The 25,362-nt window shown below is 30.3% G+C and overlaps 4 protein-coding genes and 3 pseudogenes across 6 annotated transcripts in view; 2 read left to right on the top strand and 5 right to left on the bottom strand.

Annotated features, from left to right (window-relative positions):
- The window catches only part of LOC149884944 (uncharacterized), a 9,742-nt pseudogene extending 3,095 nt beyond the window's left edge, over positions 1 to 6,647 (bottom strand). The window contains exon 1 of the transcript XR_016454885.1: positions 5,112 to 6,647. The product of XR_016454885.1 is annotated as an uncharacterized LOC149884944 (transcript). The remainder of the gene's footprint in view (positions 1 to 5,111) is intronic.
- The window catches only part of LOC149884941 (uncharacterized), a 19,198-nt pseudogene extending 924 nt beyond the window's left edge, over positions 1 to 18,274 (bottom strand). Inside the window, exons 1-12 of the transcript XR_016454884.1 lie at positions 18,202 to 18,274; positions 17,668 to 17,796; positions 4,551 to 4,639; positions 4,155 to 4,307; positions 1,491 to 1,654; positions 1,258 to 1,413; positions 1,084 to 1,140; positions 919 to 993; positions 802 to 837; positions 574 to 612; positions 393 to 492; positions 88 to 305 (exon numbers count right to left, since the gene is read on the bottom strand). The product of XR_016454884.1 is annotated as an uncharacterized LOC149884941 (transcript). The remainder of the gene's footprint in view (positions 1 to 87; positions 306 to 392; positions 493 to 573; positions 613 to 801; positions 838 to 918; positions 994 to 1,083; positions 1,141 to 1,257; positions 1,414 to 1,490; positions 1,655 to 4,154; positions 4,308 to 4,550; positions 4,640 to 17,667; positions 17,797 to 18,201) is intronic.
- On the bottom strand, positions 6,947 to 10,340 carry LOC145180927 (uncharacterized). The gene is made up of 2 exons (XM_080055895.2): positions 8,569 to 10,340; positions 6,947 to 8,455 (listed from the first exon to the last, which is right to left on the bottom strand). Exons 1-2 carry the CDS (start codon positions 9,161 to 9,163, stop codon positions 7,062 to 7,064), a joined length of 1,989 nt encoding a protein of 662 aa, XP_079912021.2. The 5' UTR covers positions 9,164 to 10,340; the 3' UTR covers positions 6,947 to 7,061.
- On the top strand, positions 10,443 to 11,497 carry LOC149884943 (uncharacterized; annotated as a pseudogene).
- Positions 14,914 to 18,410, bottom strand: LOC149884940 (uncharacterized). Its single transcript, XM_090094591.1, has 2 exons — positions 18,202 to 18,410; positions 14,914 to 17,796 (listed from the first exon to the last, which is right to left on the bottom strand). Exons 1-2 carry the CDS (start codon positions 18,408 to 18,410, stop codon positions 16,173 to 16,175), a joined length of 1,833 nt encoding a protein of 610 aa, XP_089950717.1. The 3' UTR covers positions 14,914 to 16,172.
- Positions 14,994 to 16,144, bottom strand: LOC149884942 (52 kDa repressor of the inhibitor of the protein kinase-like). The gene is made up of 4 exons (XM_090094592.1): positions 16,123 to 16,144; positions 15,627 to 16,012; positions 15,287 to 15,491; positions 14,994 to 15,229 (listed from the first exon to the last, which is right to left on the bottom strand). The coding sequence occupies exons 1-4, from the start codon at positions 16,142 to 16,144 to the stop codon at positions 14,994 to 14,996; spliced, it is 849 nt and encodes a 282-aa protein (XP_089950718.1).
- A 1,369-nt stretch (positions 18,411 to 19,779) lies between the features above and the next one.
- Positions 19,780 to 20,867, top strand: LOC149884939 (uncharacterized). The gene has a single exon (XM_090096516.1). It carries the CDS (start codon positions 19,815 to 19,817, stop codon positions 20,865 to 20,867), a length of 1,053 nt encoding a protein of 350 aa, XP_089952642.1. The 5' UTR covers positions 19,780 to 19,814.
- Positions 20,868 to 25,362: the final 4,495 nt, after the last annotated feature.

Below are 25,362 nucleotides of genomic sequence, written 5' to 3'. Positions count from 1 at the left end.
TATTATACAAATATATACACCGTGTATGCATTTAGCAAACGCATCATGGGTATACTCGCATAACTAGAAATGAATCAAAAAACTTACCATATTCTTTGGGTGCTTAGCAATTTCAGAATATTGCAGCAGAGAGGTAAAAACAGGAAATTGGATATTTGAGGTGTTCTGATCAACAGGAATATTCTGATCAACAGGAACACTGCAAACACGTGCCTCCAATCTTCCCTGTCGTTGTTCCAGATTATTTAACTTAGAGTGGATTGATGTCAATTCACGTAAAATGTACGCATTCATAAGAAACTGTCCTGTTATGATAACCACAATGAAAATATGTAATACTTCTGCCACTTATTTTACAAATTACAAATTATAAAAATTACAAATATTCAAACCTTGTGCACTAAATGGTTCAATGTTAAGACGGTTACAAACACCTAGCATACTATCGTGCATCCGCAATAAACTTGAATCAGAGAAATCACGAGGACTTGACTAAAGTTAAAATTTGTTTGCATATATATATATAAAACACAATTGATCACAATTTTTAGATCACAATTTTTAAAAACTTACAGTTTGTTGGGTAGGTAAAGGTAGTTGTACACTCGGAACCTTCCAAAAATAAAATATCAATACAAAAATAAGTGTTTGATAAATTCAATTTAATTCAATAAATAAATAATTGAATTTATCGAAGAGAAAGACATAAATTAAAAACTTGAAAATACTTGCTATTAAAATGCTATTAAAAATCAATCATCGTGAAAAATTATATCAGAACTTAGTTATTACTTTACATACATTTAATGATGTTTGGACATTGTTTTCACTTGAACTCTAAAAATGTAGAAACTTGTTGCAATTGTTCAAAAAGAAATCTAATAATTAAAACATTTCATTGGCAAAATTAAAAACTACCTTAAGTGAAACAGAATTTTTTTGAGTTTTAAGAAGTGGCAGAGGCTTTAAAGCAACTGTTTTAGCAGCAGTATCCTGATTATGTGGTGCATAAAATATTAAAATATTTTTATAAATAAAAGAGTATTAAATAAATTTTATAATCTGCATTAATTAAAATATTACGATTGACTCAGAAGGATCTGTATCAAAATTTGAATCTTCAGAAGCTGTGTGAAGAGGCTGAATAAAAATAAAAATTAAATAAACCCTTTCAGAAGGTAGACAGCTTAAGTCTAAATCAAAGCAAATAATAAAACATATATTAGCCTATTTAAAACCTTTAAACTTTATACTTACATAAACTGGAGGCAGTCTTTGTCGGTTTAGGCCACGGACCGGATTAAAATGAGTTTGTATGAAACTTATTGTTTGTTTTTTTCTTTTCATTTCAAAAACAAACTTTAAAGTTTCTTTGAGTCCCTCATAATCTGTTGCACATTGCAAAACTAAAACCTAATAAACAATAGATTTACATAATAAAGCTTTGAATTGTAATTAATCAAATTAAACAAAAAATGATAAAATTTTACTTTATTCATACTATCATCATTGTTCACCATTAACTCTACTCTTCTACAAATTTTGAGTTTCTCAAACTCCTCTTCAGTCCAGCCAATGATATCATCAACGTGAACAATTGATATTGATTTGTCATGTAAACAATAAGTTAAAACATATTTTTGATACACATACTCTATTGTAGATGACATTTGAATAACTATTCTAAATTTTGAAAATAGTTTAATTGAAACGTGATTGTGTAATTTCTCAAATATGATTTAATTATGATATATATATATATATATATATATATATATAATACTAATTATTGTAGCAATAACAATAAACAATTAAAAGAGAATAAACAATTAAAACATTGTAACATTATTTTGCTTCTTTTTTTTTAAATCAATAACAATTGAATAGAAAATTAAAAATATTTTTTTAAATAAACGTTTCTTGAAGATAAAACATATAAACTAGAGAATTTAAAAACGTATTTTATTGCAAAATTGTAAAAAAAATATTTTTATTATAATTGTATTTATACACTTTTTCTTACTTTTGACAACCAAAAAATTAAAAAATTATTAACAAAAACTTAGCAATAGAACTTTTAAAATAAGAAAGTTATTTAAATGTGCTTGATTTCTTAGAAAAAACAATGTACAAAACAAAAAAAACAAAATTTTAAAAACAAAAAATTTAAATCATTTAAATATATTTAAAAGTTTATAACATAAAATCTACTATGACATAAAAACAAAAGAATTATTCGATCATGAAACACTCATTGTTTGTCAACCCTTAAAAACATTGTTTGCAAATGGAATAATAATGTACTCATTGCCATCAATAAAAGAAATACATTTATTAATGATCTTCACACCAGTTACAATTATGTTAGACAGAATATACCTACCTATACCAATTGAACTGGAAGGATAAGGATGAATATATAAATCTGATTTAAATATTAATAAGGATCCAGAAGCAATATGATCGTCACTAATAGAAGTTATAATAAGTGGAACTATATTCGATTGATACACAACAAGAGCAGTATTATTGGGATATTTATTGGAGAAAACAAAACTTCCTTTTGGCATACTGGAATATAAACTTCTAATAGTCAAAACAGAGTTAATGGACTGTTCAAATACATAAGTTCCAGTTTTTACACGTTGTTTTATTAAATACAAATAATTTTCAAAAGGAAAAGCAGAAAACTTATCTAATGGTCCTAGTTGCTGCACAAATTCTGGTAAATGTAATAGCATATGTGCATTGAAGGTGTAAGCACTTTCAGTAAAAAGTTCCTTTAAATCATTGAGAAAATGCTGTATACCAGAAGTAGCATTGTCATAGTAATGTTTGTGTGATGTTCCAATAAACACATACATAGCAAAATGTAAATACAAAAAATGATTATAGTAGTTTAAAGGAATGATACCTTTAAATAAAAGAGGGCCTGTATACAGTAAAATGGTTCGAAACTCTGTGGCTTTAAAATAATTTATATTACGAAAAGATCTTATTTTCCTATGAAATTCAGATGGTAAAGCTCCATGCCACAATTTAACTCTTTGTTCTAACAGTTCTTTTAGATTTTCACTTACCTGACAGTTTAACCGGCCATATTTGTTTGAAAAATATGATATTACAAGTCTTCTCATAACACCTAGGCAAACAGTGTGCATATATTCAGGGGGAAAATCACAACTTAAATTTGCAACTTCAGCTAGAGGAGATAAAAATAATTTAGATAGTGATTTATAATTACAGTCAGTACACGAAGGATATGTAAAACCAAAAGGAAAAATTACTTTGTTAGTAGCATACACACCTGGAATCCTGCAGTATGGACAGGCATTATAACCTGAGTGACTTTTTACACACTGACAGAATGATCTTGCTGGCGCATCACATATAAATAAAACATTGGTTATTTTAATAAAAAATCCAGATACATTAACATAGGATTTAAACATAACTAACTCTTTGTGTAATTGTTCAATAAACCCAGAAAAATTTGGCTTGCATAAACCAGCATAAACAGCTATAGGAATAGGTTTATTAAAACCTACCTTTCTTATAATGAATAAAATTGGCCAGATATTTACCGGTGAGCTTTTAAATATTGGAATACCATCAATTCCAATTTTAATTTTAAGATCTACATATTGCGTTTTGAATACCACTAGACTATTTTTAATACAGTAAAATAAATTTTCAAAACTCGATAAGTAACCAAAATTTCCACCGCAGTTAAGAGTATTCTTTAACACCTGGATCTTCTTTGCAACTAGAGGTTTTTTAAAAAGATAAACGGACACAGGAACATCAACTCCTTCCTCAGTTAAAATGTTAAGCAAACAAAGTATTGCACTATTGCTCAGTTTATAAAGTAAACAGAAATATAATAGTTTTGTATGCAGGGATGAGAAATTACTCTTGTATTCCTTGTTACTTTCATGGTTCTCCTCCAATGGAACTTCACCTGAGAAAAAAAAGTTCATTTGCTAATCATCTTAGCAATTTATAAAATGTGTAAATTGACTAACTGCACTTGATAAAATTACTGAAAAAAATCAATAAAGTGTGTGTGTTTACTGAGTAATATTGTCAAAAACTATGCACACATTGTGCAAAAATTGCAACAAACAATTGATCTGTTTAAATTAAGAAATTACTTTCATTGTTTTCATCCTCAGTTGAATCACATATTCCAGTCACCTCATCAAAAATAGAAGATACACTTTCATCATCACAGTAATCTTTGCCAATTGTGATATTTTCTTTTACTGCTACAGTTTCAAACTGCGTTAAATAATTGTCAGTTTCTCCTAAAACAAATATGTAAAACATAAAATATTTCAAACTTGATAATTTAAAATTCGAATTTTAAATAATATACAGTAATAATAAAAAAGCAGAATACTCTGCTATGAAGAATATCTTTTTAATCTCTATTAAAAGTCAATCTTTTAATAGAGATTAAAAAAACAACATACTGTAAAGATTTTAAAAGATTTCCTTTATATGATTATGAAGATTAAAAAATTTCTGCCTATTTGTTTACTATTTACCTTCCAATCTCGATATAAAAGTATCCATTTCATTTTGACGTTTTCTTCTTTCATTTCTTGAAGCCATGTTAAAGCCAATAATTTATACACTGGATATGGAAACATATTTTATTGTTAATTTTTGAAAATCAATAGTATTATTTAAAACACGATATTAGATATATTAAAATTGTAATATAATAACTACAAATATATGACTTAATTGTGGTCATTTAGCATATTTGTTTCCGAAGACATTTAAAAAACCATGCTTTCAAAATCTTACAAAATCATTCCGAAAAATATTTTTTTTCCGAGTTTTAAAATTACAGAAAGTTCTAGTCGACTTATATGTAAGGGCTAGCCCTGACTTCGCTCTAACCGATCCTTTATTAGAATCTGCCCTAAACACACCCTAACGTTTAAGAATTACTAAATATACACTATATTAAGGCAAAAAATTATATAAAGTATTATTTATGTGTTTTGTTAAAAAAAAATCTAATAAAAAAAATAACCCTTAACATACCCTTAACCGTTAAGGGACCCGTAAGGGTCCCTTAAAACATTTTAAGGCGGGTTTGATAAATTCAAGATTTTCAACCACGTTGAATGGTATATTTGCTGAAAAGAAAAACCTTGCGACTTGCAAATCCAGTTCATCCTTCTGATTACTTGTTGTTGTAGCAACAAATTTAGAAATGGATGTTTGTCGTTGCACCTTCAATGGATTTGAATGAAAAATTGAAGAATAAGAATCATCACTAATAACACTGAAACAAACTTGTTCTTCATCTTCTGATTGGTTAGACATATTTGATGCTGCAGATGTAGATGGCCTTGACTCTAAGACTGATATATTGCTAAATACTTCTGTGGAATCATTTGCACTTCCTTTTTTTATTCTTCTGCATTTGTCTAAATGGCTCTTAACTCTCTCTAATTTTTTAGTTATGCTCTCTTTGCAATAATTACATATTACTCTATTTGGTTGATCACCTAATATAGTCACTTCATTCCACTCATTAGCCTTATTTCTTCCTCCTGAATGATACTTTGGCATGTTGAAGGATATGTAATCTACTTATACTTTATATTTAATTAAAATTCTAAAATAATATCTATATTCAAAACTATCTTAATATTTAAAAAAAATTTAATCTAATTACTAACTTAACTGTTGTATAATTCAACATACCTGTAAAAATGAAAATAGCTTTTAGATAACTATAAGTTAATCCAACTTTATCACTAAAGATTTGTATCAAACTAGAGATTTGGTTTTAGCAAAAACCCAAAAACCCAAAAAACCAAAAACCCAAAAACCCAGCAAAAACCCAGTTGGGTAGGGTTTTTGCTCAAAAACCCGGGTTTTTGCCAACCCTGTCTGCTAGCCCTATTTAAAAGATATAAATATTAACAAATGAGTACATTTGGTTGTTTGATTTTATCTTTTAATAAGACAAAATTTTAGCTTTTTGTACTTCTTACGTAAATCACATTGTCTAATTCCGACATAATCATCAGTGGTTTTTTCGTTTGAATGCGCAATATTTATTACATCCCAATCTGTTCTCTCTCAGCTGCAATTTTACTATAGTTTTCTCCTTTCCGTTATAAATTTAGCATAAGATTTGTAGTACATCATTTAACATAGAAGCCAAATTATAAAGCTATTTCGTGTTCCTTAATGAAACCCAAATTCGAATTGAACAATTTTAGTAGCAAATCTATTTTAAACGTCTAACCACGCTGGTAATTATCTTATGTAATTTCTCCCACTTGCGGATTTATTTGAAAAAAGTTGTCGATAATCTAGCAATTAAATTACCGGTTGTCGATAATCTTGCAATTAAATTTAGCTAAACATTTGATCTAAAATAAATATATTGTTTCCGTCAATTTTAGTATTTAGTAGTTTAAGAATATGAAAATTAGCAATTTGGGTTAAAAAAAAATTCCCGCATATTTATGCCATCGGGTAATTCCGCATCAAATCACCCAAAATTTTGAAAATTTTGAACCATGGGACCTCAAATTTTTTAAAAACTTCTTTGGCTGTTGCCACTGTGTCACGAAATGACTTTTAATTTGAACCTCTTGTCCCGAGAAAACCCTTTGGAGGTTTGAGAGTACACATGTGTAGAATAACACTAGAGTTGGTTTTGAAATCTTTCATCATCGTCCGAGAAAGAAAAATCAGTTTAAAGTTTTTAATTTTATTGCTCAGAATAAAAATTTTACAAAAAAATAATTTGTTTAAAAAAATCTTGTTCTCTATTATAACATATAAGCTTCTTCAACATATAATGAGTTTGCAACTCTAAACAAAGCAAAACCAAAAAAAATACATACAAACTATTCTTGAAAGACAAACAGTTTTCTACTTTCAGCTTTGAAATTCAAGCTGTGAAAAACATTAATGACTTATACAAAATTATTCTACTCAATTGATTAAGAAGCAAGCCTTTATTAAACTCTTACATCGCATATGTAATTAATAACTGTAAATGTCTCTTCCACAAATAGAAATCAAAATAAATGTTTACTGTTATACTCGATCAAACAGTTTCGAAGATTCCTGGGATAATCCCGATGGATGGCTGGCCTCTTGAAACGTTGCCAATGAAGACTGAAGTTGTGGTGAAGTGACTCTGTGGCTTGCTCAGAAAAGATGCCCAGAGAGTGGTTGTGGCAATCAATAAACTGTGTCACATGGAAGAAAACAGCATGTGCTTTGGGGGTAACACTTGTGTTTGGAAGGTTGAGATAGGAAGCTTTAAACTCTTCAATAAGCTCACAGTAGTTCTGTTGGAGTGTATTCCCAAAGCAGGCATGAACAACAGCATCAAATTTTCTGAGGGTTTCAATAAATGGAAATGCCAAAAAGCAAGCATGCTTCTCTGCAAGTTGTTGAAGTGAGTCAACATTTCTCAAAAGCTTTCTACACTCATTGCCAGCAAATTGTCCTCCATGAAAAGGTTGTTGTTGAATGTTGATCATCTTTGGCCACTCATCTGCATTTTGCCAAACCTGACAGAGGTTCTTAAAGAGGTGGTTCACAACACCAATAAGAAGGTGAAGTTCCATAGGAGGAATAAAATCTAGGACAAGAGTATCATCAGAAAGTCTTATTATTGGCTGGTGAACAACATTTTGAAAGTCCCTTGCCTTTTTTGTTTGGGCACCGGCTGCTTGGAAGCCTTCAAAATCAGAACGAATGGAGCCAAATGTTCGAAGCTCACCACTGTGATGAAGATTCTTTGACTCAATGTCACACCAGGTGCAAGGGTGTGCACTAGAGTGAGATTGCAAGCCACAAATTATGTTAGCAAGCTTCATGTCGCATGACAACACAAAAGACATTCTCTCTAAACACAGTTTATCCAGGATTTGTTTGACATTGTCATAGTTTTCAGAGACATTTTCTGCAATGGCCACCAAAAGTTGACGCTTCACTCCTGAGTCTTTGAAATTTTTAATGAGAGGTTTCTTTGATGGAGGAGAAGTATTTGGTGTTTCTAAGCTCATATTACCAAAAGAAACTTTCACGAACCCGCCTCCACCATCTATCCCCACCTTAATAAGCTGGTCTGACTGAGGGCCTCTGACTTCAGCAACAGTGTTTCTTAATGACTCCATTTCATTGCAGTACACCAATAAATGTTTAGACTCTTGGCTAGTGCTTTTGGATGTATCAGTAATTTCTGAGGTGACAAAGAGGTCAGAAAGTTGCTTTCCAAGAGATTCAAACTTTTCTCTGAAATTTTTCTCCACAACACGCTGTGGAACTACTTTGTTTAGAGTTGAAGCAAGCATATTCATTCCTCTATTTGAAAGACCAATCTGGTTTTGAACTTGTACTAGATGTTGTGCAGTCAAGGTGGGTGTAGATGAAGGAAATAATTCTATTTGTCGCGATGGACCTGCAAAAAATCACAGAAAGTTACCATTGTATCATTTCCGAAATTCATAGAGTATATTTTACTGCTATGCCCTTTGACAAAAGTTTTTTTTGTTTAAAAAGTACAGTTTTTACCTGGAGTTACTGGAAAGGGTCTTCCTACTCCTTGATTGAGACGGACAGTGCCATGGGGGGAAGGAACTTTGTTGGCAATTACAGAAACAGCCACTCTTTCTGCTGCTTTTTTGTCCTTTTCTGCAACTTCGAGTAAGTTCTGTCGTAACATTGCTTTAGTACAGACATGAGGGATGCCTCTTCCTATCAATGAAAAGCATGCTGAACATCTTTTCTCAACAATTGGCTGTTCTATAAGCTGACTGGCAGTGTTTGTTGCTCCACTTATCTGAGGGCTTCTGAATTTTGCTTTTCCCACACTACAAATCAAGCAATCACATGCTGATTCTCTTGTTGCAGGACGGATCTTTATGTTTTGATAGTCTGGCAAGGAAGGAAGTTGGACATCTCTCCCTTCACCTTTTCTTCTGAGACTTACTCGACAGTTTTCACAGATTCCAATTGGTACTCTTTGGTCTTCAAAGTTGATTCTTTGGCCCAAAATTTCTTGACTGCTTTTAATCATAAAATCAGTCAGCTGCCTGTTAGCTTTGTTCATACAGAGAAAACAGACAGTTTTCCTGTTGTCTTCATGAGTTTTTTCTTGGTTAGGCATTTTGAAAAATGACGCACACCTTGTTCTTTTAAAACGGTTTCTAAACGGTTTGCAGGTTTTTCCCGGAATTTTTTAGTTAATTATTTTTTTGCTAAAATATTTTGTATGTACTATTTGTAAAACAAATAACCAAAATAGACAGTTTTTTTGAGAAAGAAAAAAAAACTCTTAGTTTATTGACCTTATTAAATAAGCATAAAGTTAGAAACTTTAAACTGATTTTTCCTTCTCGGACAATGATGAAAGATTTCAAAACCAACTCTAGTGTAATTCTACACATGTGTACTCTCAAACCTCCAAAGGGTTTTCTCGGGACAAGAGGTTCGAATTAATAGTCATTTCGTGACACAGTGTTGCATCTTAGAAAGAAAAGTTAACACATAAAGTTTCAGCTAAAAATGTTGAGCGGTTGACAAGATACTGCAATTTTAATATTGACCTGGTTTCCCAAAATGACCCGGTTTTCATAACATTCTGAAAAAACATTTTTCTTAAAAAAACAAGAAATAAAAATGGCAACAATATGAAAATAAACGCATATAATGATTTTTTGATGCTGAATTCAATAAATGTACTTAAAATGCTCAAATATAAAAGGAACATGCTTAAAAGTTAATAAAATAACTAGTTTCTATAAACCAACTTTGGGGCCCAATATCTCAAAACACCCCCGTCAATTTTTTTTTTTTTTTTGCTGTTAGTATTTTCAGCTGCTTATAATCTTACTAGGCACAAAAAATCTAACTGCAAAAACAACTGAAACATATGGAACTTTAATTTCAAAGATATATCAAATTTTCAATAAATTATTTTAAAAAACTTGCAATAAAATATTATATTTAGTTTAAAGACTCCTTAAAAAAAACAAAAAAACTTTGCTATATTTAATCAAGTCTTAATTATATGATAACTTAATTGTTTGATCTTAACAACTGAAAAAAACATCCTGTTTTGTTTTTATATAAAAACTGAATAAGTGTGATATTGATGTGCATTTGTTTTTAAAATTTTGACAACTATTGATAATTGAAACTTTTGATAATTGTCCTGGTAAAGAACCCTTCACCAAATGTTTGTATGAGATTTGTGGAGAAAATACGAAGATGATTTTGAGATACACTACAAGCAGTGGCAAACTACTGATCGTGCAACACTATTGAGTTTAACAGCAGAAGTTCTAACGTTTGTTGAACTATAAGTATCTTGCTTTGAAAAGCTACAAGCTCAACCTTTTATTGCTCACTCTCAATCACAGTACCTTAACCAACTAAAACAAAATATGGATCAATCAAACATTATCATTTTTGGCGACTTTGCTGAAAATTATGCTTTTGTAGTCCAAGATGAAATACAAAGCTATCATAGGAACACCCAACAACGTTCTTTAAATCCATTAGAGGTATACTATAAAGGTGATAAAGGTGTACTGAGACATATTTCTTACTGTTTTATATCAGACGACATTACATATGATGTAACTTATGTGTAAAAATATTCCAACTAATCATACCAATATTAAAAATAAAATTTTCCAATCTGTCCAAATTACATTTATTCACTGGTGGTTGCGCAGGACAGTACAAAAATTGTAAAAGCTTTTACAATCTATGCCAACTCGGTAGCGAATTTGGCCTTAAAGTTGAATGAAACTTTTTTGCCACATCCCACGGAAAGCCACCATGCGATGGGATTGGCGGAACTGTAAAAAGCTTAACAGCACAAGAAAATTTAAAACGACCATACAGAAATCAAGTTCTCACATCAGAAGCTATGTATGAATTTTGCATTGAGAAAATCAAAAATGTTAACTTCATTTACATGAAGGGATTGGACTTATAATTGCAACGTGAAGAGCAAAAAGAAAGGTACACTGGTGTAACAACTCTACCTGGTACTCGTAGCTTTCATCAACTTATACATCTTGGAGATAACAGGGTTGGGGCAAAGAGGTGTAGTACGAACACTAATTATACAAAAATCCACAATCTTAAAAAGAAACAAGATATGTTTCAACTTGATACTGTCACTTTAGGTTGTTATGCAGCTGTAGTCTATAATGATAAGTGGTGGATCGGCATTGTAACTGAAACCAACCTAGATGAAGTTGATGCTAAAGTTAAGTTTCTCCACCCAAATGGTCCATCAATCTGTTTTAACTGGCCTGAAAGAGATGACTACTGTTTTATTCCCAACACCAACATATTGAAAAAACTATCTGTTCTACAAGCTTGCTCTAGTTCCGGTAGAAACTATGTATTTGAAAATGCTGAAATAGAGGAAGTACAAGTAAAGCGGGAACAATATTGTAAACTATTACAAACACAGTCAAAATGACTTACATCTTCGATACCTTTAAAAATCTTGTATATTTAAGTAACTTTTAAAATTACGATTAACTTATTTTTATTTTATTTGCAAATATTTTTTGGGAAATTTTTGAAAAAGTAATATATCTTTGAAATTAAAGTTCCATATGTTTCAGTTGTTTTTGCAGTTAGATTTTTTGTGCCTAGTAAGATTATAAGCAGCTGAAAATACTAACAGCAAAAAAAAAAAAAAATTGACGGGGGTGTTTTGAGATATTGGGCCCCAAAGTTGGTTTATAGAAACTAGTTATTTTATTAACTTTTAAGCATGTTCCTTTTATATTTGAGCATTTTAAGTACATTTATTGAATTCAGCATCAAAAAATCATTATATGCGTTTATTTTCATATTGTTGCCATTTTTATTTCTTGTTTTTTTAAGAAAAATGTTTTTTCAGAATGTTATGAAAACCGGGTCATTTTGGGAAACCAGGTCAATATTAAAATTGCAGTATCTTGTAGACACTAGATAATCGGTCTCGATTCTCGATTTCTCGTCTGGTATCGGTGCGATACCATACAGTATCGGTATCGAAATCACGCGATACTGGTATCGAAAGTATCGTTAATGTTGGTACCGTTTAGTATCGTTTGGTCTCGATGCGATACTTTACAGTATCGACTTCGAGATCACGCGATACTGGTATCAAAAGTATCGTTTATGTTGGTATCGTTTGGTCTCGGTGCGATACCTTACGGTATCGATATTGAAACTAGTATCAAAAGTTATCGGTTATGTTGGTATTGTTTGGTACCGATAGTATCATTTGGTATTGCAACTCGGGTCATCATGAGAACTTCCATGTTATTTTTATAAACGATTTGTAATTTGAAATAGTAAATTCGTATAATTAATGAGATATATATATGGCTCATTTATTATAAAAAAAAAAGTTCTCTAAGCTGGTTGTATGACATCATGTTTATCATTTAATTTCTCATCTGGTATCTTTGTTTTAATTTAAATAATTGTGTGGTACCACTTCTGTATTTTAATTTCTCATCTGTTATCCTTATTACAATTTTTTCTACCGTGATTAAAAGGAAAGAAAAGATTTTTTCAACATTTATTTCTATATTAAATTTTTACAAACTATTAAATTATGTTAAACAGTGTGTAAGGGCGGACAAAAAGGTAAGGGAGGGCGGTGGTATTCGGTGTAACTACCCCCTTCCCCTACCTAAGAAACTTCAAACTTCAAAATATTATTGATAAAATTAAAAAGATAAGAAAAAATAAAAAAATTGATGTAACCATTCAATATATTTATTATTGCTAACTATCTTATAATCTTTCTAAAATCATTCTAAATATCAAATGAAACAGTTGTTTTATTTTGAAAAAATGCAAACCTTATTTTTATATTTTTTTTGGTCCGACTACCCCCCAAAGAAAAATGACCTGGATCAGCCCCTGCAATGAGTAATTTTCCATATCGTTATTCCAACTCTATCGAACTTTTATTCCATTCAAGTGAAAATTTTCCTTGCGGATATAATCTGCAAGGGAATAGTTCATTAAAGAGTGTTTTTCATAAAATTCTCCAAAGAAAGATGCTTGTGATGCAATCGTTAATGATTATTCTAAACGCTTATTAGAAATTATTGTTCAAAAGGAATTGATTTTGTAACAGTCACTACAGTTATTTTAATTTAATTAATTGTGTGATATCGCATTCATATTTTAATTTCTCTTCTGGTATCGTTACTTTAATTAAATCACTCGTGGTATCGTAATTCTCGCTTTGTTCTGTGTTCAACATTCAACAACTAAACTTTAGTTTTAATCAATTAAACATACTTTAGTTATTAAAGAAAGCTAACCTTCACTCGTTATGCCTTTTACAACATCTTTAATCTGGGATTATTTCAAGAAAAATATAGGTAAGCACTACCAGGGGCGGATCCAGGAATTTGTAACTGTGTGGCCAAATTTGGGATAACCAACTTTACTTTTGGTGTTCCTGTGGGAAGGGCTTGTGAGTAAAAGCTAAGCCCATGGGCGTCACTTTTATAACATTTTTTACTTAAAATCATAGGGAGACTTAATTTGTTTTCTTCTCTACTTAACCATCCCAGATTTAATAAGTTGAGAGCGCACTTGAAGTACACTAATTTTCACAAATGTGGGTAAAAACTTCGTTGATAAAGCCTTTCAAATTTTTCCATAAGGACTTTTTCATGGAATATAAAGAACCCTTGTCGGCAGGCCTTAAAGATTATTTATATTATACTTGTAGACTTGCAAAAAATAATATCATTATATCAAGTTCCTAATTATTTATGTAATCCCAGAACACATATTTAAAAATCATTAGAGATAGAATATTTTAATTTTTAGAGGTAAAATATTTCATATATGAGGAGTGGACTTGCAAAACCAGATAAAATTCACTTTTTTAAAAAAACAACTTTTTGCTGTTATTGAAGTCTGTTCACCTAATGTGTTTATTCGATACAATTTTGCTAATGGAATGCTATGCTAAACAGTCGAGTCAAGCTTGGTAAAGTGTTGTTTTGTATTGTTTTTAGTTATCCTATTAATAATAAAGTTATTCAAAATGTTGCCTTGGCTATTTAGTTCATAAATTAGACATGTAATACTTGTCTAACTTATTTAACGAAGTGCACCAACGAGAAGGTAAAGACTTTGCACTCCATCTGTAAACTGTCATGTTGCCTAAGGTTAGCCCTCCATTTCTGGATTCTTTCCTTTTCTTGATAGGCAGGTTAAGTGAAGTATTAGTAATGTTTTCTAAGGTTAGCCCTCCATTTCTGGATTCTTTCCTTTTCTTGATAGGCAGGTTAAGTGAAGTATTAGTAATGTTTCCTAAGGTTAGGCCTCTGTTTTTGGATTTTTTATTTTTCTTGATAGGCAGCTATGCCCAAATTTTTTTAATATCTTTTTATAATTTCTTTTTTCTTTTTTTTTAATTTTTAATATATAAATATATAAGACAAAATATAATACAACAAGTTAACTAAAAACTAAAAAATTTAAAACTAATATAACCTGAAAACACTTTCAACATCAAGAATGAATAGAAATAATTTGCTTATGAAAAATGATTTTTACTGTTTACAAGTTTAAAATATTGAATAGAAGTTTATGTAAGACACTTAAAACTACTACTTACTCATCAATTCTAAATTTACTCATCATTTGAATATTAACTCTAATTTTCTGTCTCCTTTGGATGCAAAAATTTCAATAACTCTGCTAATATCTGGAACTATTTCCTGATGAATAGACATTAATGCAAGTCCATTCAATCTATTTTCAGACATAGTACTCCTGGTGTAAGTTTTTATTCTCCTAAGAGTAGATATTGACCTTTCACACTCACAAGTTGTGATTGGTATTGTAGCAAGTATATGAAAAGCCTCTAAAATGTTTGGAAAGCCTCTGATATCCATGAACTTTAATGTATCAGAAATAGTAGATGGTAATTCTGTCTTTTCTTTCTAAAATTCCTCCCATAACTCTAATTCGGCATGAATTGATGAGAAATGAGGAAGATCTGATTTATAAAAATTCAAAAACATTAAGAACTTTTCTTTCCATGGGCAAGATCTAAAATATTGCTTTACTAAGTAAGCAGGAATAGCACATAGACCATTATAAACAATCATGCTCTCAACATCAAACCTGTTTTCTAGTTCATTGAGAAGATGATTCACAAGAGGCAATGTAATAGAAACTTTAAAATAACCAGATATAGTATCACATATTTGATTATCTCTATGTTTCTAAACACCACATGTTCTAGGTTTTTTTTCATTAACCTCAAATGTTTTTGCCAATGCAAGAGCAACTTTATACCATTTGTCATGGTAAGCATCAACATTTCTCTGTATTTCTTTTAAATGTTTAGTCAAATTTTGAATTTCATCTACTTGCTGGGAAATATCAAAAGATTTAGTTTGAAGGGTGATGGAAATTCCATAAAAGTAATCCAGAAGCTGTTTAGTTAAAACCAAAGAAACAATAAAAGAAAAATTTGTCAACAACTTCATAAAAGAAGATGCTTTTGAAGATGTTTCTTTATTAAATTCTTTTAAATTATTGTCTTCCATTTCTTCAAAAGCAGAAAAAACTGCTGAATAATTATCAAAAAACACATCAAGTCCACAAAGCTTTTGCACCCACCGAGTTCGACATGTGTCAATAAGTTTTGCCTGACCAGGAAGAAGGTATTTTTTTAAACAATTACTTCTTTTAGGAGACAAGTTAAAAAAATAAGATATGTCTTTAACTTGCTCAAGCAAAATTTTTACTTGCTGGATTTGGCAACTCTTTCCAACAATTAAACTAAGTTTATGTGAGGCACAGTGGACAAATAATGCCATTGGATTGATTTTTTTTATAAGAGATGAAACACCTTTGTATTCACCTGACATTGAAGCAGCTCCATCATAAGACTGGCTTCTGCAATTTTTTATATCTAAACCGAATTCTTTCAAAGTTTCAAGAATGTTGGTAGCTATATTTAAACCAGTTGTTCTTGTTTTGCATTCTAAAAACCGTAAAAAAACCTCCTTAATACTACTGTTCAAGTCAACATAACGTATGACAATAGAAAGTTGTTCTAACAATGCACAGTCTGAAGCTTCATCTGCTATAATAGAGAAGTACTTACTTTTTTAAATATCATTTATTAGAATCTCTTCAATTGCATTTCCACAACACTCAATCAACTCATTTTGAGAGGTCTTTGAAATATATGTAGAGTTTTTTGGGGCAGAGAGAAGATGCTCCTTTAGAATTAAATCACCTGCATCAACTCTAAAATTTAAAAGCTCAATAAAATTACCCAACCCTGTAATTTTTGAAGGTTCTCCAATTTCTCCTTGATATCTTCTATCATCTCTATGACCTCGTAAAGGCATATCATTTCGACCCAAAAACATTATTGTCTTAACAATTGATGCAAGTTTTTTTTTGTTTTCCTCTATAAGCTGCTTTCTAGAAATATCTAGAGAAATTTCAATAGGCAAAGTGTTATTTTTAGCTCTAGATAAAAGCATATTATAACAATGCATGGACTTGATGTGTAATCCGTCAACAGTTTTCTCATGATCATTGAAAACTTTTAAAGCATTACGCCAGGTATTGAATGGTTCTTTGAACAACTTACATAATGCATATTTGTTTGGTAAACTTGAACCAAAAAGAGTGCATGGAAGACAATATGCACCATCCTCAATTTTAGAATAACAAAGCCAAGAAAACTCATCTAACCATTTTAACAAAAAATGTCTTTTTCTGCTTTTACCTGTTAAGGGGAAATGGAAGCATTTATCTGGAACCCAGACATTACTAATTAGAGATAACAGCTCATTATCATTTGTTCCTGATTTTAATTTTTCACCCTGTAGATGGTATGAAGAAACATCATAATTTGAATAGGATGCTAGCTGATTTGTATTTAATAAACTAACATCAGCAACCATGTTTTCCTTAAGTGGAACATAAGAGTCAATATTGTTTTTATCACTGCTGTTGATGTCTTTTGAAACAATTACTTCAGTTTTAACTGTTTTATTACAATTAGCCAACTTATCTAAATCTGAAGTGTTCCTGGAAACAGCAGGAAAAGATAATTTACACTGAACTGTTTTTTGTATTTTATTCTCTGTTGCTGAGAAACTTGTCTTTGAAATTTGTTTTCTTTTGATACTAGGCAAAGTTGTATCACTCATTAAAAAAGTTGGTTGTTTGTTTGGAAGATCTTTAATCAGTGTTACAAAATGATTTGGATTAAAACATAAAGCACTTTTGTTTTTTGTTTTATCTAAATTGCACCACAAAATATTTATTGGACTATTTAATTTTTGGATACGAGGCTCTATAACAGTGTTAAAAAAGCTATAATACTTTTTAAAACCAATTTCAGGATAGACAGATTCAATAGGTTGCTTTATATCACTAGATAATGCTATTAGGCAAATAAACGATGAAAATGTTTTATCAAAGCAATTTAAACATGCTTCTTTTAAAAGAAGTTCTGAAATCATATTATCATTAATTGTTGAAAAACTATCAGAGCATTTAAATGAAACAGCTATAAAAAACAAATTAGCAAGCTGAGAATATTCTGATCTATGTTGATTAAAATAACTCAAAAAATAACTATACCTTGCGTAAAAGTTTATGTTTTCAAATATCTCAATTGACGTTAGCAATCGTAGAATTTTTGAAGAATGCTTACTGTCATTTAAAATCAAAGAGACTGAGCTGTAAAGACAATTTCCATCTTCAGCAGTTCTGACACAAAAAAACAATATTTAATGAAAAGTAATATTAATAATAAAAAGATTAGTGTAATTTTAGTATACACCATAACTTTTTAATAAACAACCAAATCATTTATATATTATGCAAGTGATTTGGTTATTACTAAACACACTAGTCACATAATTTTAGTGAATTGTTTGTTTAATAACAAGATGTTCCAATAACTAGTTAAATAGCTAAAAAAAAAAAAAAAAAAAAAAAAAAAAAAAAAAAGTCCATTAAAAATGGACTGAATTCTCAAAGAAAAGAAATAGAAGAAAATAATGCAATGAAGGTCTAAACTGTTCATGTTTCTAACATCCGGAATTTGGGTCTATTTTGTGATATTATTTGAATTAAAAATAATTAAAAAAAGTTCTAAAGAAAAAAAAATACCTTAATGCTGTATAACCAAGATTTCTTTTAACTAAGGGAACAAAATCCATCATTTCTGTATTGAATTGGTAAGAATCAGGTTTTCTTGGGAACATTAAATTTATCTCAGAGAGCTCTTTAATGAGTCGAGTTTTGTAATTTAATACATTAGGCCAATGTTTTGATTCTAGTGCACAAGCAACTAATTCTTCGGTTATATGTGGATTCATATTTTATTACATTTAAAAAATCAAATGACAAAAACCAAGTTATCTTAGATAATCTGACGGTAGCGAATAAAAACCTGTATTTGTTAGCTCCAATTTAACAGCATATTTTTTTAAATCGGACACGTTAAAACCAACTATGTGGCCAAGTTTTATTTTCACGGTTGAAACTTCGATAAAAGATCAATATTTTAATACTTTTTTATAGCATTTATTGATTGAATAAAATATCGGTAACGTAAAATAAGAACTGTTGTGGCCATGGCAGAAATCTCCATAGCCAAAATCCGTAAATTACGGCAGACAAATTTCAATTTTTAGAAATATTCCTTTAGCGCAAAAACCCAAAACTAATTTGGCTACCGTTAAATTTAAGCTATATGGCCAACGAACTTCAATCCGTCGCTAGACAAAAAATTGTTACGCAAGTCTTACAAAATATTTTCAAATTCTTTTCAATAACTTAGTATACCTCTAAAATATTTCCATATTTAATCCCAAAAATTCTAAAAAAAAAAAGATCTTTAATAAATATTACATACATTTTCTTATAAATCAGTTGGACTTCAAACTATGTGGCCATTGCCACAATGGCCACCCCTTAGATCCGCGCCTGACTACTTATTAAGTATTTTTTATACTTTATCTAAAAAAAGTGGCCACTTCAAGATCGACGTCAATTAGAAGTTGATCATAACATCATTACTTTGATTGCTACTGAGTGCTTGCCGTTCAGTTTTGCTGATTCTGAAAATTTTAAGAGGTTTATGAACAAAATATTACCAAATGCCACAATAAAACATTCAACAACTTCTCAAAAAAAAAAACTCCCTCAGCTTTACCATACACTGAAGGTAGTAATGCATGAAGATATGGAAAAAGAGCTCATAGATCTTAATCAGGTTGCCATAACCACCGACCACTGGACATCAAGGGGAAATGATTCATACATGTCCGTGACATTACATTATATCTCGCAAGACTTTGCCCTAAAGAAATTTACATTAGAAGTGTGCCTATTCAAAGAGCGACACACTGGTATCAACATTGCAAAAGCACTTGATAGCACATTCTCATACCTTGAATCATTAAAAAAAATACCCAATAAACTGTGTGTTATTGATCAGGCATCAAATATGACATGTGCTCTAAACAACAGTATCTTTAATAACTAAAGAAGAAGGTTCTGTTACATGCAGTGATCACAAACTCAACACTGCACTTCAAAGAACAGTTGAGGGTACCCCGGAACTGAAAGATGCTTTTCTTAAAGCCAGCTCACTTACTACCAGGCTTCATAAATCGACAGCCTTCAGTGCTTCGTTGAAAGATGTTTGTTCTAGGTTAGATGTGAGTTATCTCACAATACCCTCCACAGTAACCACGAGATGGAACAGCCATTACGATATGCTGCACGTCATGCTTCGACTGAAGGTTCCACTCATATACTTACGCGATACAGAAGGTGATGATTGGAAGAAAACCGTACCTTCAGATGAACAGTTCCTACTCTTTGAAGCTATTGTTCCAGTGTTTAAATCTGTTAAAGAATTATCAGTTTTTTTATCTTCTGACACAGATATCCGAATTGACATGTCACTGTGGAAAGTAACAGCACTCATCAACTTCATCGAGAAAGAAAAAAATAATTATGTTACTCATGGAAACAACAAGTTAGTAGAAAAATTCTTGCAGGACTTATTATCAGAACTAAATAAGAGATTCCCAGACAAAGGCCGTAAATTACCCGCATTTGCACTAGGACATTACCTTCATCCATTTTTTCGTGGACATCTTCTTGATGTTGACAATGAAAATATTCAAAAACTGGTTGAAAACCATCCCACAACCAAAGAATACTTTGAGAATTCTTCATTGTCTGTCTCAAGCTCCAGTAATAACAACGGTAGTAACGATTCCGTTGCTGATAATGCACAAGGTTGGGAGGAAAATGAGTACAATATTATTTTAGCAAAGTATAAGGAAGATACTAATTCACATCATATACACGAAAACCCTCCTATTAAACTTGAAATGGAAAAATACCAAAAAAAAATAAGATCCAAAAATGCAGGAAAAGCTGACACCTTAGAATGGTGGAAGCAGCATGCAGCGGAACTTCCTATCCTTTCGGGTGTTGCAAGATCTTGGTTGGCAACTCCACCAACCTCTGCATCATCTGAAAGAGCATTTTCTGCTTCTGGCCTTGTCATCACTGATCGTAGATACAATCTCGATAGTGACAAGGCAGATAAGCTCGTATTTATAATGCAGAACTATTCCGCTCTTGAAAATTACATTAAAAAATGGCCCATCGAACAAGAAAATGAAAGTGATATAGAACATGAATCAGACTTATCTTTGCCAATATTAATAGAAGAAAATCCTAAAATACCAACGAAACTTTGGCAAAGGAAAAAACAACGAATGGACGATAGCCAAAGTATTGTAGATTATTAAAAAACAATAACTAAATCTCTAAAAAGCAATTGTATTTGTATTTAGTTTATAAAAAATTCAATAAGTCACATTTTGATTTTTTTTTTTTTTTTTTTTATTGAGTCTTGATTCGAGACCATGCGATACTATACGATTCTTTTTATTATCGGTATCGTTTGGTATCGAAGCGATACTGATAGTATCGACATTGGAACATAAGCGATACCACACGAGACGAGACCTTCCTTCTCGGTATCGAGTGGTATCGAACCGATACTGATAGTATCGACATTAGTATATAAGCGATACCACGCGATACGAGACCATTCTTCTCGGTATCGACTAATACGATACCGATTATCTGGTGTCTAGTAATTATGCTACTTAGAAATTTAGATCTCAAAGCTGGGTTATGCAATGGTACTCAAATGAAAGTTTGTGCTCTTCAAAATAGTTATATTGATGCAGAGGTTTTGACAGGTGTTTCTGGTGGTAAACGGGTTTTTGTTCCTCAAATTCAGTTGGCTCCATCAGGTTCTAATTTACCTTTTGTTCTGAAACATCGTCAGTTTCCTGTCAGATTGGCTTATTCAATGACAATTAATAAAAGTCAAGGTCAAACATTTGATAGAGTTGGGGTATATCTCAAAAAACCGTGTTTCTCTCATGGTCAACTATATGTTGCATGTTAAAGAACTAGAGCATTTAATAGTTTGTTTTTCAAAATTGATAAATATCTCATTCAAGGTATGGTAGGTGAAAAGTGTTACACAAATAATGTTATATTTTCTAATGTTCTTAATTTATAGTCTTTAGATTTTTATCTCGAAATTTACTGTTTGTAGGTTGTGAGGACGTTTTGAATGTATAACATTATTTTAATTTATTTTTTTTCATAGTTTTTGATAAATATATCTATCATTTAATATTGTTATAAAATGCGTTTATATGTATTATATAAAACCATATTTTTTTATTGTTGTATAAATGTTTAAATTATGTTGTTTCCATGTTTCAAAGTAGTGTGACTTGGCATTATGTTGAGCAAGATTGATAACTTTGCCAGCCAAGCCGTGTACTTATAGCAGAGGTGTGACTTGGCAGCATTTAGTGCCAGGCGGCGTTACTGCTTTAGAGCTAGGTGTTGTCTAGCCTTTTTTAATTATTCTGGAAACACATAATTATGTCTGTTAATGTTTAGCGTAATGTGTATGAGAGAGTATGCAACCTTGATCTTTAATGTTTTAGTTGCCTAAATTTGAAGTAATTGAATAACTAATATTGAATATAAAAAACAAATATACTTTTATGTATTTATATGTTTAGTTAAAAGATATGTTTAGTTAACTTTAAATTGGTTTTCTAAATTTGTCTTTCATATTTTAATTTGGTTTGTTATTTTCGCTGGATTTTAGGATCAAGGGTGTAAATATTCTGTTGTTATGTGTTATTGTTGTGATGTTTTGTGTTGATAGACTGCTTGGCTTAACTTCACGTTGGTGTCTATAATATTAAAAATGAATAATAGGTAGTTTCATCATTGGAACTTACTGTTTTTATTCACTAAAAGCCGAGACAACATCATGCTAAAAATGCAATTTATATCTTAATTTGATTTTTTTTTAAATTTTTTTATTAGTATTGTTAATCCTTTTGTACTTCGAAACAGATTTTATAGTTACATTTTCGATAAATGTTGATATTGACTGCCATGTCAAAATGGGTTACTATAAATAGGTAAATCGATTTTCAGTTTTTATGTGGTGTTTTTTTTTTTTTTTTTTTTTTGTAATTATGGTATCATAATTCCTTTTTTTTTTTATTTAGATTTACGATTGACGCATACGATTTATAAAAAAAAACCTGATTTCCTTTTATTGTAAATTTTTGTCAGTTAAAATGATATAACTATATGCAATTATTTCAATTTTTTTTAAATTCTCCCTATTTTATGCCTAATAATTTGCTGTACGTAACTTAGGGGATCTTTTTAAACGGGGGGTCGCAACTAAAAACCTTTAAAAACAAGGAGAATATTGTAGTTTTGCGCATTTGTCAAATTTCGAGTTACTTAAATTTTATAAGGTGTTTAATTAATTAGCTTAGTTTGCATTTGCAACACTTTTGAGTAAAGAAAAAATTCTTACACATGTAAATCATTGTTTTACATTTTATTATTCTAATAAAAGGTCTTCATCATAAACCTGATTACTCTTAATAAAAATAGCTCTTATCTCCTGACGACCATTAAAGCAAAAACGGGGAAGGGAGGTCCTTTATTAGTGTCAAAATATTTAAGAGAATTAAATTTCGAGTAACAAAAGGAATTTTTAGTAAATAGTAGCAAATTACCGTTTACTAAAAACTATTGAAACAAAGAGGCCGTATATAAAAACGTGTTGAACAGACTTAACAAGACCCGGGTGTGGTCAGCTTGGTTTACAAACATGAAATTATGTCACGTTAAAATCTATGAACGTAACGTAACCTTTAAAAGCCAATTTAAAACATTTTTGGTAGCTAAATGTGATAGTACATTGTAAGTATAGATGTGATAGTATAGTAAAAAAACCATTTTAAGATTTTTTGGCTCATAAAATGGATTTAAGACTTAATTTATTGTTGTTTCCTGTTAAACCGCATTAAATAACGATTGGAAGGCTATATGGCCAAGACGGAATATGCGACATAAATATCAAATTAGTATTTTACTCATTCACAAAAAATGGAGTTAAGACAGATTAACACAAACGTCCAGATATGTTTACTGCACATATCAGTAAATAAACTAATTAGTTGCGTAATGAGTTAGACGCATTGATGAGTTATTTTAGGGATTGATTAAAATTGATGGTTTATTTATAATAGACAAGAATTTAGCTTTACTTTTTTGTCAATTTAAAGCATGATGAAGTGTTATTATTTTGTGTCAGTAACTAAAAACGTATTGTGTTGAACTTAGTAATGTCGAGGAAAATGGTTCTGCCTTACACTGGTATGACCTATGTCAGTTGAAAATTACTCAAATAATGTTAAATAATTGGTAAATTTTTTTACCTCCGCATACTTTTTATTTTAATTTTACAGATGGTTCAATTTTTTCAATTTGAAGGCGTTTTTCTAAAAAGGTATTAGTTAAGGTTTCGCAACTTTAAATTGTGGAAAACAGCCACTATAAATTAAGTAACAGACCGACCATAACCCGTATTACGGGTTGCTTTTTGCTAGTATACATAAGTCGTTTTTATTAAACAATATTTATTTACATCAACTATTTTTAATTCAACAAAGAACCTAGACTGAAATGCGCAATGGAAAAATATCATCATTTTTTTTTTTCAACTACTTTCTAAAGGAATTTTTTTATATTTTCTATTCTGTTATTTTTTCTAAGAAAGAATATATAGATACAGAGAAAAATAAAATATACTGAAATATGGGCAGATTTATGTTTATAAACTTTCATGTCAACAGATTACAGTCAGTTTTCCATGTTAAATACATAAAGTATGTATCTAATATAAAATAAATCTAATATAAAACAAAATAGTAAACTTACTCAAATCAGTATCAGTTACACTGTGTGAAGAACTAAAAAACACGGCGCTACTGCAGTTTCTCCCCCCCCCCCCTTTTTTTTTTTATGATTGATTATGATAGAGAATTTTATGCTGATTAAGAAAAATATAAAAACATAGACTTGAAAATTAACGGAAAGTGCTCTAATTCGAAGTCAAAGTTGTAAAAAATCCCACTAAAAACCCTTATATTCGCCATTTTGAAAATAATAAGTTAATGATCTTTTTGCTGACAAAAGCAATACATTAATAGCATGGTTTTTACGTTAAAAAAGTCGTTAAAGTATGTTTATTTTGCGCAATTTTTTGTTACTATAAAAATAGCCGTTTTTTAATTTATTAGAGAATAAACTATATTGCAAGTAATGTACTTTTGTAATAAATTTTAAAAAAGAATTCAACAGTTTTTTTTCCTAAAAGAAAAAACTTTTGAAACTTAGTTCATAGTTGGTTTATCACATGTAAAATTTAGAAAATGTAACCTTTAAACCGTTTTTTTTTATAAAAAAAAAAGCGTACGATACAATAATAATTATTCATCAATTTTTCTACATTCTCACATTCTACGTTCAACCTTTATTTGAAATCTTCCATTAATTTCATTTCGTTATAACTCTTTCGTTATAATACTTTAAAACAATAAGGCTAAGGCTGATGGAAACCCGGTCTGTTTATTGCGCAATGTAATGGTAATTAATTTTCGTCAAAAATGAAAGCGTTTTGAAAAAAAATGGGGAATATTAGGGTTTTTAGTGGGATTTTTTACAACTTTGACTTCGAATTAGAGCACTTTCCGTTAATTTTCAGGTCTATGCTTTTATATTTTTCTGAATCAGCATAAAATTCTCTATCATAATCAATCATAAAAAAAAAAAGGGGGGGGGGGAGAGAAACTGCAGTAGCGCCAAAAACACTTCAGTTCTTTTCAATTGCTCTAA

The sequence above is a fragment of the Hydra viridissima genome, unplaced genomic scaffold (assembly GCF_058129835.1).
Source record: "Hydra viridissima isolate aposymbiotic clone 2 unplaced genomic scaffold, HvirCarnegie_v1 scaffold_8, whole genome shotgun sequence".
Lineage (NCBI taxonomy): Eukaryota > Metazoa > Cnidaria > Hydrozoa > Anthoathecata > Hydridae > Hydra > Hydra viridissima.
Note: the sequence above shows the minus strand (reverse complement) of the source record. Positions and strands in the feature narration are given on the sequence as shown.